Source organism: Elephantulus edwardii, unplaced genomic scaffold, assembly GCF_000299155.1.
Source record: "Elephantulus edwardii isolate Elephantulus edwardi_28Jun2011 unplaced genomic scaffold, EleEdw1.0 scaffold00091, whole genome shotgun sequence".
Classification (NCBI taxonomy): Eukaryota; Metazoa; Chordata; class Mammalia; order Macroscelidea; family Macroscelididae; genus Elephantulus; species Elephantulus edwardii.
Window position 1 is genome coordinate 11306494 of NW_006399841.1, and position 14523 is coordinate 11321016.

At 40.8% G+C, this 14523-nt stretch overlaps 1 protein-coding gene across 1 annotated transcript in view; it reads right to left on the bottom strand.

Moving 5' to 3' along the window:
* Positions 1-14523, bottom strand: part of CNTN3 (contactin 3 (plasmacytoma associated)) — a 292769-nt gene that overhangs the window by 176255 nt on the left and 101991 nt on the right. The window contains exon 4 of the mRNA XM_006890641.1: positions 963-1058. Coding sequence (XP_006890703.1) covers positions 963-1058 — 96 coding nt within the window. The remainder of the gene's footprint in view (positions 1-962; positions 1059-14523) is intronic.

A 14523-nucleotide genomic window follows, 5' to 3' on the forward strand; every position in this document is an offset into this window, starting at 1 on the left:
TAGCATTTTTCATGAGATCCTCGACAGCAGATGTGCCCAATGCAACTTTTCATTTCTTGACTGCTACTGCCTTGGGCGTTCACTGTGGAACAAGTCAAAGGAAACTCTTAGCAACTTCAATCTTTTCTCCATCGACTCCAATGCTGCCTATCGTTGGTTCAGAAGGAAACAATTTTGTTTCATTGATATCAAGAGCGTAATCCATAGTGAAGGCTGTAAGCTCTGCTTTTCTTCAGTGCATGGTAAAATGTCTTGACTTTCTGCAAGCAAAGTTGTGTCATCTGCATAACACAGATTGCTGATGACTTTGTCTCTGAGCCTGATGCCACATACATTTTCATATAGTTCAGCTTCTCAAAGTATTTGCTCAGCCTTTGGATTTTATTGGTACTGAGAAAGCACACAGACCTGAAGCGTACCTTCCCTGATTTTAAACCATGCTGCTTCCTCTGGTTCTATTTGAACAACAGTGTTCTGGCCTATGGACAAGTTTTTCACGAGCACAGTTAATCTTTCTGAATTCCTTTTATTCTCAGTGTCATCCTTAACGTTATATTAGTGGACACGTGTGGATGTCTAAGGAGTAATAATGTATAACTGGCTGTGAGAATGAGAAAAGAAAGAGAGTCCAAAGGCCATGTGGGTCATGGTCTAAAACTAGTAACTGATCAGGGGTAACAATAAAGCCTTGTTTAGCAGATTTAGGAAAGGGACATTAAGTTGATGTCTTTCTTGCCAGGAAAACATCCTTATTGGAATGAGTTAATTTTGTTAATAAGCTTCTCTGAGAGAGGTATATTTTGCGTGGTTTCTCATATCTCAGTTGCCAGGCTTTAGCTGTGTTCATTTTTTCAAGTTTCCCGGAATTTACAGGAGTAATAACAGTGCATACACACATGCTGCAGGTCCTGACCTGAAGACCCCTCCACAAACACAGAGAGCAGATGCAGACCACTTCTTACCTCCAGCATGAGGCGGGGGTCCACACAGCAGGACCACCCCCTGCCCTTCACGTACTGACACTGTGCTTCTCATCCGGGTCTTAAAATTTTCCAGATCTGATTAGAAAACAGAACAAAACTGTATTTTAGAACAAAACCCCAACAGTTATGAACATTTTCACACACAGACATGGTTCCCTTCTAGAGGACATTGTAAAAATCTGTCTCAGGAACCAAAGGAGAAAACTTGCCTTGGGAGAAGAAAGAAGGATTTTTATTTCATCCTGGAAAGGGTTAAACTGGGTGGCTCCCTGGAGTAAAGGATTCTGAGGCTCTGTCTAACATTCTTTGGACATGTTGTAAGGAGTGACCAGTCCTTGGAGAAGGACATCATGCTTGGGAGGGCGGAGGGCAGGCGCAGGAGAGGAAGGCCCTCTATGGGGTGGATTGATTCAGTGACTGGGGTAATCGGGATGGGTGTATCGGAGATGGTGCGATTGGCACAGGACAGAGCGGAGTTTAGGGCTGTTGTACATAGGGTCGTTATGAGTCGCAAGCAACTCAACGGCACACAGCAGCAACAACAACAACAATAACATTTCTAGAACTCAGCACAGTATACATACATGTATGTACATATATACAGGTACAAGAAGGTAGATATCTATAAATAGGTATATATTTTATTTATACATCAATCTATCTATCTGTCTTCACTGAAAGACAAGGTGTATATAGGTATAGATGAAACATGAGAATTAATGATCTAGATAATACGGTTCCAAGTAGGAGATGAAGTATTTTGAATCAGAAGCTTATTTAGGTGTAAACTGCATATGTGACACAGTAAAATCAGCATATCATTGGTAAACTTTTACCATCTAACCTTGTAATGAGTTCTTCCTTAAAATATTTCATTACAAATTAATAAAACAGATCTATAATTATGAACATTACATTTGGAATTTTTAAAAAATATTCAACTTATGGATAAGCGTTTTCTTTACTCCATGTCTTGTAAGGGTTCCAGGAATGATATATATCAAATCAGTACAATTAATTACCAATTAAATGTAGTAATTCAAAGGATATAAATTTAGACTTGCAAGTTTCTTTTATTTATAGCTCTAAAAAAAACCTCTACATTTTTTAATCATCCAAGGAATATTTAAATGTTTAGTAAAGTTTTTAAAAAGTAGCAATCAAACATATAAACTATTCTGATTACCAGTGATTATTTTTAGGAAAAAAAATAAATGTAATTTCTTCCTGTAACAACTCGAAGTGGGAAATAGTCAATCATTTACACTCTTCGGCTTAAATTACAGCATACAAACAATTCTACTGCCTTCCTTTTTCAAAGGCTTATTAAATCTGTGGGGGGAAAGGAAGACAGAGCTACTGTTTCTCCAAATTCTAATATTTTTAAAAAAGAGATGCTTGTGAATTATACATTTAATACACTCAATGGCAATACTCTCTGTAGCAGAGCAATTGCAATGTCAGTCTGTGACAGAGTGCATTCACTTCATAGCTCTAAATGGCTGATACAAATGGCCTATGTGGTGACAATATAAAGGAAGGCAGTGGGTTTATTTGAGAATGCAACGTGGAAAAACTTCGACTTTGCCTTGAAAAATGAACAAAGCGAGATAATGATCTTTAAACAAATAAAATTGCAAACTGTAGTAGATACTTATGAATATTCAAAATATCATGAATCAGTGCATTGGAGGACTGTATGAAGGTCTTGGGCTTGCCTTTTATCGTTACTGAAAAATAGTCTTCAGTTGCTGGGTTATAAGCATAGAGTCAAACAATTTAGCCAAACTCACATATGTGTATCCATAAAAGAAGGAAAAAAAACAGCCAGAGAGGGTTTATTTTAGCCAAAGGTTATCCTACAGAAATATTATGACACAGTAGCATTCGATCATCTCAAATCTGTAGCTAAAATGCAACATTAGGAAAACATTAAAGTCCTTGAAGTGTAACTAAGATTGTGAAATTGGGCCATCCACCGGCTTCCCAATAGCTAAACCGGAAAGTACGACATCGTACAATGTACCATATACACGGAAAAATAATTTCAAGATTATTTTCCAGCCATCAAATACATAATAACATTGCAGTTTTCTGCCCAATTCCTTCATTTCTTGTGCCACATAATTTCACACTCTGGAGAGTATTCATTACTGATCTCCCCAGAATGTACAAGAAAGGATAACATAGTTCTACATAAATCACATTCTCTCCTCAAAGACCAACCTCTCTTCTCTAAACACAAACACTGTCCAACACAGCTCTGAGTCCTCCCTCTAGCCCATCAACAAACAAACAGTCGTCACGGCGCTGATTGTGACTCAGGGCAGCTCGACATGGTGTGGTCTGAGCAGGGCGCTTTCAAATGGCTCAAGATTCGGAAGTCAATCTCTGCCATTCTTCTAAGGCATCTCAGGTGCACTTGACCTCCGTCCAAATCTTTCGGTTAGCACCTGAGCAGGATGAAGTCTTAATTGGCCAGGAACAGCGTTCCTTGTACCCAAAATGTTCAATTGATGTTGCTGTTGTTATGAAATGATGTCAAGTACTCATAGTGACCCTGTGAACAACAGACTGAAATCTTTCCCTATCTTGTAACATCCTCACGATCTTGGCCCACTGCCGCAGTCACAATGTCAGCCCCTCTTTGAGGGTCTTCCTCACTTTCACTGAGCCGGTATTTTTCTCACCATGATTTTATCCCAAGGACTGGCCCTTCTTGACAACAGGCACAAATAACACGAGATGTACTTTCACCATTGTTTTCTCCAAGGAGCATCCTGGCTGCCTTCCTCCACCGCAGATTTGTTTGTTGCTTTGACTTCAGCTGGTCAGGTAATGGGGCACAGGTATTTAGCAAAGCAAATAGAAGTAACTTTAGATGCACCACTGTATTTTTATGGCTTTCCAGTCAGCACAGCGCTGGCTACATACGCGGGTGCCCAGAAAGTAGCAGCTGCTGGGTTCTAGGCTTACGTGACAAGAGTGTGGTCCAAGCAACCCACGATCATGTAAAAAACTCACTTACAACTTCAGGTTTCTGTGAGTCCCTGAAAGCACCGTGATGGAAATATCCTTTTTGCACAGTGTACTTGGTTACTGTTGAGAGAGACCACATGCAGAAGAACATGCACCAATTCACCTGTTTCTGCATGGACAGTTGGGTGACACTGAGCACATTCTCCAAATTCCCCAAACATTTTCTCCCCCAAGTTCAGAGCTGTCTCTTTGTTCAGTAACATAAACTCACCTAACATTTCAAGTTCGTTTTGCCACTTTGATCCTATATAGAGCTCTGTTGGCCCAGTGGGTAGGGAGTTGCATTGCCAACTTGAAGGCAGGTAGTTCAAATCCAATGATTGCTCCATGGGAGAAACATGGGTTATCGCCTCCTGTGTAATTTACTTATTTGCTCTTTCATTATGGTTTCAATGAAAGTTTACAAAGAAGTTGAATTTTCACTCATGCATTGTTGCACATTTCCCTTCCTAGTTTACATTTTAAAAAAATTCATTGCTGCTTCCCCCTACCCCCCCCCCAGGCCACGTTACTATGCACCTCTCATTCTGGACTGTTGTCATACAAATAATACCTAAACATATATTCCTTTTAAACAGTTATTTCCTTCAGGCCATGATTTTCTCAGTCAGCTCCTATGCATCAGAGAGCTGGACAAGGAATAAGGATGACAGAAGAACAATCTGTGCCCTTGAGTTGTGGTGCTGGAGAAGAGTACTGACGATCCTCTGGACTGCCAAAGGAATGAACAGATATGTCTTGAAGAAAGTGTAGCCAGAGTGCTCCTTAGAGGCAAGGAGAGTGAAGTTTTGGCTCTCATCTTGTTGGACATGTTGCTAGGAGATGTTACTCCTTGGAAAAGGTCATCATGCAGGAAAGATGGAGAGTTGGTTAAGGGGAGGAAGATCCCCACCAAGGTGGACAGACACAGTGGCTGCAGCAACGGGCTCAAGTGGATCGGAGATAATGAGGTTGGTACACGGGAGGGCAGGGTCCGGGTCAGTTGTTCATAGGGTTGTTACAAGTCATACTTGACTCAATATCACCTAACAACAACGATAACAACATGTGAAATTTGATATCTGATTCAACTTCCCCCAATCTGCTGGTGTTTATTTCTCCATGATAGTTCTTCTAGGTAGTCAATTATAAATAGAGTTTGTGAAATGCAATCTACAGTGCACAAGTCTATAGCTGAAAATGAGTCAAAAGAAACATTGCAATTTCTCAACAAGTAAGTTCGGGAAACTTTGTGTTAAACTGAGGTAAACGAGTTTCATTAAGTCGGGTTCCTCACGGATCTTAATGTAAAAGTGTGCATTATTAAAATGGATCTTAGAGTTTCCTAAACACATTTGAGCAAAGAATCTCGTGCAAAGCACTTTAGAGGAAATGCTAGAAAAATCCACGTGTGCAACTGGGTACATACATTTTTAAAAAATTGAAAATAAGAAACTGCCAAGAAAGCCAAACCATTTCCCATAAGAGGATTAAGATAAAAGTAGAAACGTCTGCAACTGTGACCAGCAGATGAGGTAGTTCTAAAATGTAAGAATGCAGAGCTCGGCCTCAAAATATCTTGTGATCACTTGCAATTATCACATGAGGAGTTAATAAAATCATTACCACCGGAAACTGCAAATGTATTTTCCTCCTGTGGAACAATCTCATTCCACGCTATGAGGTGAAATTTTACCGTATGCCTTAAAATGCATAATATTATTCAGTAGCAACAGTTAAAGAAATGGTGCACAATTGCAGGCAATGTAACAATCTCTGCTGTCTACCTTTGCTGTTTGCTATTACACGCGATGGAGAGATTTTTCAACTCACTGTGGCCCCATCTAATAGAGCAGACTCAGCCCAGAGGGTTTACTTGGCTGTAACTGCCTTTAATATTTAATGATGAAATGCTTAGTGGTTGGTAGTTATCAAATTAAACCATTTCCCCAACAGGGTAGATGACAAAGCTATCTTTCGAAAGAATCAGGTGGCTGCCAATGAAACAAAGTCACCCAAGCCACACAAAAGCTGAGAAATAAAACTCAATTAACATACCCAAAGTGGCAATAAAAAGGAAGATTACTGTTGTGTTAAGGTTTTCATCTTCATCTCCGCTGTGTCAGATGCTATGAATAAAGAAGAGCATCATGTAATGATTCTGCTTCCAGGATCAAGCAGTAAAACTTCAATTAGCATCCAAATCGCATTAGTGCCTGTGCCCCTAATCGAACAGAAACCTCAGGCTTGGTGGACACTCTTGCTTCCTTCTACTCCCTGACTCGCGTGGAAGTATCCAGAGAGCCACCCAAATCTTTCCACATATGGGTCAGATTGTTTTTTTTTCTTCCACTCCACCTAAGATTACAATATGATGCCACTCCATTTTTCTTTTTAAAAGTTATTTTGGGAAAAGACAGGCAGTCTACTCTTGTGTGATGTGCAACCTCTGAACACCTGCTGGAGGGTCAACCCGGAGTCAGTTCCAACTGGAGAGCACATGACAACAACAACGACAACAAAGACAAAAGTTAGCCGACCTCAGCCTGTCCGCAAAGCCACACAGAGGCGGTCTACCCCTCATCACTGTCACAGGCTGAGGCACTTTTCTTTTTAGCTATTTATGTGTCTCGTCCGGATATTCTCATTCCCATCAAGTCAGAACAAACTCAGAGCTGACCCTCTGTGTGTTTCCAACACCATAAACAGGGCAGAGGAAGACTGCCCACCATCCTCTCATGCAGCTACTTGGGGATTTGGACCCAGTCTTTGGATTAGGGGATCACTCTTTCCAGCTCCCAGCCCTGCTGCTGTGACACGCTGCTGAGTGGGACCCGGCCAACAGATGAATCTTTCAAGAGGTTTTCTGAGGCTGTAAATGATATGAGATTTCCCATGTTTTCCCACACACAGTTGTTGGATTTGAACCTCCAGCCTTTGCAGTGCAACTCTTTACCCACTAGTGAGATGGATGTATCACTCACTCACTGTCATCAAATTAGTTCTACCTCAAATCACACGCAAAGAAATTTCTCATCTTTCTCCCAAGCAGCCACAGGCTGATTCAGTGTCGAGAGCTGTTCAACCTTTTAGGTTAGTTTTTGATAAGGACTATTCCACCACAGCACCGTTACAAAAGAGACCTAACACAGGGCTAGAATATACTTAATAGAAATCCATTGTTAAACAGCTCTCAACTCGCATATAACCGTCCTGGTGGCAAACGGCGAAGCATATACCACTGCTGGCCGAAAGGCTGCAGGTCGGGATGTGCTCAGCACTGCCTCAGACGTCAGGCGAGGTGACCGCTTGTGAACAGTCCTGGTGGGCAGCCCTCCAGGGCAGACTGCTCTCACGCAGAGTTGCCTGCAGTCACTTGGACCTGAGGACAGCTACGTCAGTAAGTTAATCGGCTGGCCCTTCACCGCCCACACTGTCGGCAGGCTCCATACACCATCTTAATCTCCGGCTGGATGTTCCAAGCTCCAGAACTTCCTCCTGTCTTTTTGTTACTTCTCCTGCATTTCATACTACACCAATTCTCAAAGCATTTACTGAGGAACTCTTGAGGGAAAAATTCTCGTGGAATGTATATGTCTTAACGGGCAAAGAAATTCTTACATAAAAACAAGTTTGCTCAAAAACCTCAATTGTGCTTTAGTTTGATTTCCCCACAAGCAGAGCCTGTGAAGACATGCTGTTGTTAGGCACCTGCGTGGTGAATGTGACCCTAAACAACCACATGGAGCCCTGCTCTGTCCTGAACCACCGTCACCATCACCACCACCACCATCACCGTTACCATCGTCACAGCCTCCACCATCATCACCATCACCTCCACCACCACCTCCACCATCATCACCATCACCTCCACCACCACCTCCACCTCTACCTCCATCACCACCACCTCCACCACCACCACCACTTCCACCGCCACCACCACCACCATCATGCTTATGCGTTTGTTTCAGTCACTGTATCAATTCATCTCTTTAAAGGGTGTTCCTGTCTCCTTCACTGACTCTGTTTTTCGAAGCAGGACATCCTTTTCCTAAGCCTGGAGCCTCTTGACCGCATACCTGCACAGTACATAAGATGAAGTGTCACCTTCCTGCCTCTAAGGTGCACCCTGGTTACCCTTCCTATAACATAGGTTTGTTCTTTCTGTTGTCCATGGGTGTTCAACACTCTTTGCCCAAATGATACAGATGGGTGAGGTATTTTAGGCAGGAGGTGATCTCAAGCAGCAGGAGGGAGTGCACAGATGTAACAGAAGAGAAGAGAATGCCTGGTGCATCACTGACGAGACTACCTACTGTAGGGGACTTGATTTTGTGGGAACTCTGGACAACAAACACACTTTAAAAATCTTTTTTAGAATACTTTTAGAATGTCTTTTAAGATCATCCACATGAAGAAAGGGAGTGGGGGCATTTAAACACTGGGTGCCCACGCCAACCTTCTCTGTTTCTTACACCATCTCCCTCAACCCTGCACAGCTCCCAGCTGTACACAACATGGACCTGATAATGGAACAATAACAAACTACCTGGATTTCCAAAGGGCATAATGTTTCTCTCAACTCATGCACATGCTGTTTCCACTCCACCACAGACATTACAGTCTTGTAGTCTTCCAGCTTTGGCTACATCTGTCCCTAGAAACTCTTAGAACTACCTTCATTCTTCTGTCTCTTTACTTGCTATATTTTTTAATTTTTCACATCTCACTCCTTCTATTCTGGGGGACATTCAATGCCTGTACTTAGTCTTTTAATTTTGACAGTGGTAAAGGAAGTCACTCTGCTCTTCCAATATGGTAAATTTGTTGTTGTTGTTGTGTTATGAGTTAACTACGACTCATAGTTACCTTATGAACCATGGCTCTCAACCTTGTCCTACCCTGACCCAACTTCACCGTCTCCAACACATCTGACCCCACTGCCACAGTCACTGTGTCAAAACATCTACCATAAACTTAGCAAAGAAAATCAAAGGCGTGTACACTTTTTGATCAAAGATTTAAGTTTCACCTATTCTACTACAAACTGAAAACCACGGACAGTCAATATAAACCCAAGAGTAAAAGAAATCATTATTACTATCTGATAATTTTTTTCCTACAGCTTATATTTTAAAAAGAGCTCCTGATATTGTCATAAAAAGAAAACATCTTCCCCTCCACTCCATTTTTGTGGCAAGACTGGGAACTGTTTTCTGTTTTATAAGATAAATATCACTTAGTGAACATGAGGGTTGAGCCAATCCAGAAAATGGTGAGAACATACTATAAATTTCTATTTCATTGGAGAAAAGTCAAGAGAAAAGTCCAGTGTTCTTCTGCCAAACGTTAACTAATAAGGAAAACCATATTTTCAAGGCTATTCAAAAAGTCTTCTTTCCAAAACGCCCAATGTACTTGATGTGCCCGTTACTTGTAACTATTAAGTCATACAAAATGTACTCGTTCCTTTCATTTAGGAACATCTACTTACCAATTGGAAGATAAAAGGATCACATAAAATGACATAATTCTGAATACGCAAGCAAATCATGCCACTTCAATGCTGTTATCTTAATTATGTTCTCAAACGCTATTTTTTTTTAAAAAAGGTTTTTAATAATCTAGACTAAAATGTCTCGGCTCCTTCCTCAGCAGAGAACCGGCAGCTAGTACTTCACTAAAAGACTCTGCTGCAAACACCAGATCTCTATACAAACTTCACAGATTCTGATGCATCTGAAAAAGGCAGATAATAGAACCTGCGTTATAATCTGCTGAGAGGGCTCTATGAGAAAATGAAAGCAAAATGCCTGGAATACATTAGGTGCGCAGATGAAACACTTATCTCCTAGCTTCATCTACCCAGGTCCTTTGGACATCAAAGTTCCAGATAAAATGCCATCTCAAGGGAGTGGGGGAGGGTGGAAGCAGAAGGATGAGGATGGGGGGGGGATTGGAGATTAATAATAGGGTTGTACAATTTGAAGGGGGAAGGGGAATTAGAAGAATCTGTTCTCAAAAATGATGTATTTGAATTTTATAAACCAACTAGTATAAAACCATTATTGCAGAATGAGTATAGGGATCCAGGAGGGGTGGTGGGAGAGGTTGGAAGCAGAGTGATGTAGATGTGGAGGGGGGATTAATCACTGGGTTGTACAATTTGGTGGATGTGGGGGGTGAGGGAAATTGAAAGAATATGTTCGAATTTGTATTCAAGTTTTGTAAATCAACTAGTGGGGGGGAACCCCACAATAAAACAAACAAAAGAAATGTCATTTTTGTCTTCTTTGAAATCTTCAGCAATGAGTCCAGTTGACCTATATTTAAACTGCTTTTTAAAGACAAGTCTCCTTCCCAGGAGAACTGATTACTATGAAGCCTTCTCACACACACTCGAATTATGGTAGGTGCTAAATGTTATTTGGTGAGCTCAGCACATGAAATTATTTTAACACTCTGGATATTTTCTATCTGTGGTTGGCAATGTATTATCAGTCATAGAGTTGGTTTTGGGATTTCATGCAAGATTTCCTTTAAAAAAATTGCTTTTCACAATGAACAGATATTATAGTATGAGCTTACTTTTATCCATCTTTATAAGGGTGAAAAAGAAAATAAATAAGCACAATGCAGTAATTATCCAAACTCTGAAGGGGAAAAAAAACCCACGCCCATCTGTGAGATATGTATTTTTTAGCCTTATTTACAAATAGTTTGTTTTTAAAATGATGCATTCATCAACACTAATAAGTTGGTTCACACGTGGTGAGAACCCCTGTGGTCTGCATTCAAAGAGAACTTTGCTCACACAGGCAGGAGCTAATTAGACTTATTTTTTCCTTTAATTATACAATAACTTCTTACAGAACATTCTCATTAAAATAGGGGGAGACATCAAAGATCATTTTTGGACCAGATAAAACATAAACCTCACCTAATTCCAGTGAAGTAGATAGTACTTTCTAATCTCGCCAGCTCTGCTTTTCAAATATCGCCCCCCCCCCCCGCAGTTTGTTGTTGTTTCTATAACATTTTATACAACAGACTAGTGTCCCATTTGAAAATCCCCACACAAATTGTTGACTGATGTTCCCCAGGTGGTGTTCTCGCTGCCTGGGAAGCATTAGTGAATGAATACTGGTCTATTTAGATGCACTAGTCTTCTATTGGCTCCTTGGTGATACTGAGGGTTAAGCCCCAGACTGATAAGGGAAGAGTGAGTGGAGTTTAGAATCTATCAGGCACTCAGTGGAGAAAGAGGAGGCCATCTCTTTGCGTTAGGATTTTCAGTCTTAAAAACCTAAGTTGATGGTGGTTTTTCTTATTTTGGTTTGTCTTAAAAACCCAAGTTGATAGTGGTGGGTTTTCTTATTTTGGTTTGTCTTCTTATAAAAGCTGAATCACACAGTAGCGGTCCTTCTCTGCTTTATTTTATCTGGGATTATGCTCACTAGGCGCCTCTGATCGTACTTAAACTCAGTGCTATCAGCTTGGTTTCTAGTCACAGCTCCGTTCCATGCGTTTCCTCCATGTGCTTCCAAGGCTGTGCACCTTAGTGGGAGAACTCTTCCTCCCAGGCAGAGACTGATGGATTTGAACCACTGACGAGAGAGCAGAGATGTTAACTGTTTAAATGTCGTCACGAAGGATTAGCTGTAATCTTTCATAATTTTACGGTTTCAGATTTAACATTTAGGTCTTTTGATGCATTTAGAGTTCGTTTTTATGTTGAAATGTGGATTCTGTTTCTGGGTTATTGGGGTTATTTTTGCGGGGGGAGGTTTTTGCGATTGACAGTACCATCTATTATAGAGACTATGTTTGTTGTAAAGAACGGGCTTTGACATTATGTCAGAAATCAGTTGTCCGTATGTTTCTGGCTTGAATTCAGGTTCCTGCATTCTGTTCCACTGTCTGCGAGTCTGTGTTGAACAATAGCACGCTGGACTTCCTGCTTTTTATATCAGGGATGTGAGCCCTCCCACTTTGTTATTTTTAGTCACTGTTTCTTTCACTATTTAGGGTTTCTTTTCACATGAAATTGCTCTTAAGCTTTTCTATTTCAGTAAAGACTAAGTTTTAGAACTTTTGGTGGAATTGTAAATTATATTTTCTGCACAGCACTTTAGATATGATTAACATTTTCCGTGATATTAAATCTTCCAATCCACGAGCACAGATTGTCTTTCCATTTTTGTAGATTTCTTTTAGTTCCTAGAAGTAGTGTTTTATAATTTTCATTGCTTAACTCTCTTCTGCCCATGGTAAGTCTAAATCCTTGGATAGTTCACCTGTGGGAGGATGACTGTAAATTATATTGTTTATTTGGTTGTTGAGGTTCCCTAGGGAGCACTGGTAATAAGCTGCTTTGCAGTCCCAAAGGCATGTGGGTTTGAATCTACCAGGTAGCTGCTCCGTAGGAGAAGGATGGAGAATCTCCCTCATGTGCCTCTGAAAACCTGCTGGACGGTCAGCTATGGGCTGGTTCAGACTCAATGGTCCACAACACCCACAACCATTATTATGGGATTATCCAATCACCTTTTTATACTAGAATTTGTTTCATGTATTTCAGTGCATGTCTATTAGATGTATACATGCGTCTGTAGTTATGTCTTCTGTTGGGTTGATATTTTTATTACTATATAATTTTCTTCATTATATCTTGTAATAGATACTGATGTAGACTTGATGTTGTCTGCTATCAATATTGCTACCTTGCTCTTTGTGTTTAAGACTGTACAGAATCAGTCTGTTGGTGAGGTATGTTTCTTTTAGACAAGATTGGGTATGTTCAGGGTGGTATGGCTATAGACAATTTGGTAGGTTACTTTTAGATAGTAAAACAATGGATCTTTTTTTAGTGTATTCTGCCTTTTGCATGGGATGACAAAATCATTTACATTCAAGTTTATTATTGTAAGCAAATTGCCTACCTTACTCATTTTCTTATATAATTGAGTATTTATTTTGGTCTATTTTACATTTTTTATAAGGAATTTGATGCTCTCTTGTGAAGAGTCCATTTGTTACATTCTTGATTCCCTACTTTGTTTTGATCATTCTGCAATGTTTACTACACATGCTGTTACAGAACTGGTAACTGTGATGCAGCTGTGGCTATGCACCACTGAATCAGAGCCGACTCATGGTGGATCCTCCAGCAGGGTTTCAGGGCAGTGAATCTCACAGGAGAGGTGGCTCGGCTCTTCAGCGTTTGACTTGGTAGCGTAATTCCTTCCCACTAAGCCACCAGAGCGCCTTATACTGGCAGCAGTGTTTAAGATATGAACAACAGTTAACATCCATCTTCACATGAAACATCTATTTTTGATATGTCAAAGCTGTGCCAAGAAATCTGGAGGACAACCACTTGGCCAACTTCCTGGAAGTGATCGATATTTGTTCCCATTCCAAAGAAATGTGATTCAACAGAGTGTGGAAGTTACTAAACAATATCAATATCACATGCATGCAAGACTCTGCTGAAGATCATCCAAAAAAGAATGGACTAGCACTTCAACAAAGAACTGCCAGAAGTGCAGGCTGGGCTGAGAAGAGGTCATGGTACTAGGGATATTTTAATTAATGTTAGATGGATCTTGGCTGAAAGCAGGGAAAACCAGAGGAATGTTTATCTGTGTATCAATGATTATGCAAAGGCATTTGACTGTGTGGATCACAACAAACTGTGGCTAACTATGAGAAAAATGGGAATTCAAGAACCCTTGATCATGCTAATGCAAAATCTGTACTTAGACTAGGCGGCAGTCAGAAGAGAGGAAGGGAACACTGCATGGTTCAAAATCATCTCCATACCTTTGTGTATGTCTTATCTCCATACCTTTTCAGTCTATGTTGTACAGATTATCCAGGAACCTGGGCTCTATGAGGAGAAATTTGGCATCAGGATTGGAGGAAGACTCATCAACAATCTGCGTTATGCAAATGACACAAACCTGCTTGAAGCACTTGTGCAGAGGGTCAAAGACTGCAGCTTTCAACATGGACTGAAGCTCAATATCAAGAAAATAAAGATTCTCACTACTGGGCCAATTGGCAACACCATAACAGATGGAGAAGAGATTGTGGTTGTTCGCAATTACAGCTTGCTCAGCTTCTCAGTCAACATTCTTGGCACCAGCAGCCAGAAATTAAAGGACGCATTGCGTTCAGAAAGTCTGCTGTTAGGGACCTCTCCAAAATACTGAAGAGCAACTACGTCAGTTTGGAGACTAAGGTGCGCCTGATACAGGCCACGGTCTTTGTAATCACTTGCTATGCATCAGAGAGTTGGACAATGACTAGGGATGACAGAAGGAGAACTGATGTCTCTGAGCTGTGGTGCTGGAGAAGAGTACTGAATATACCATGGACTGCTAAGAGAATGAACCTGTTCATTGGGGTGGGGTGTAGGGTGGTTAAACCAGGCTGCTCCTTGGAGGCAAGGATTCTGAAGCTTTGTCTGACATACTTTGGACATGTTGCAAGGAGGGACCAGTCCTTGGAGAGGGAC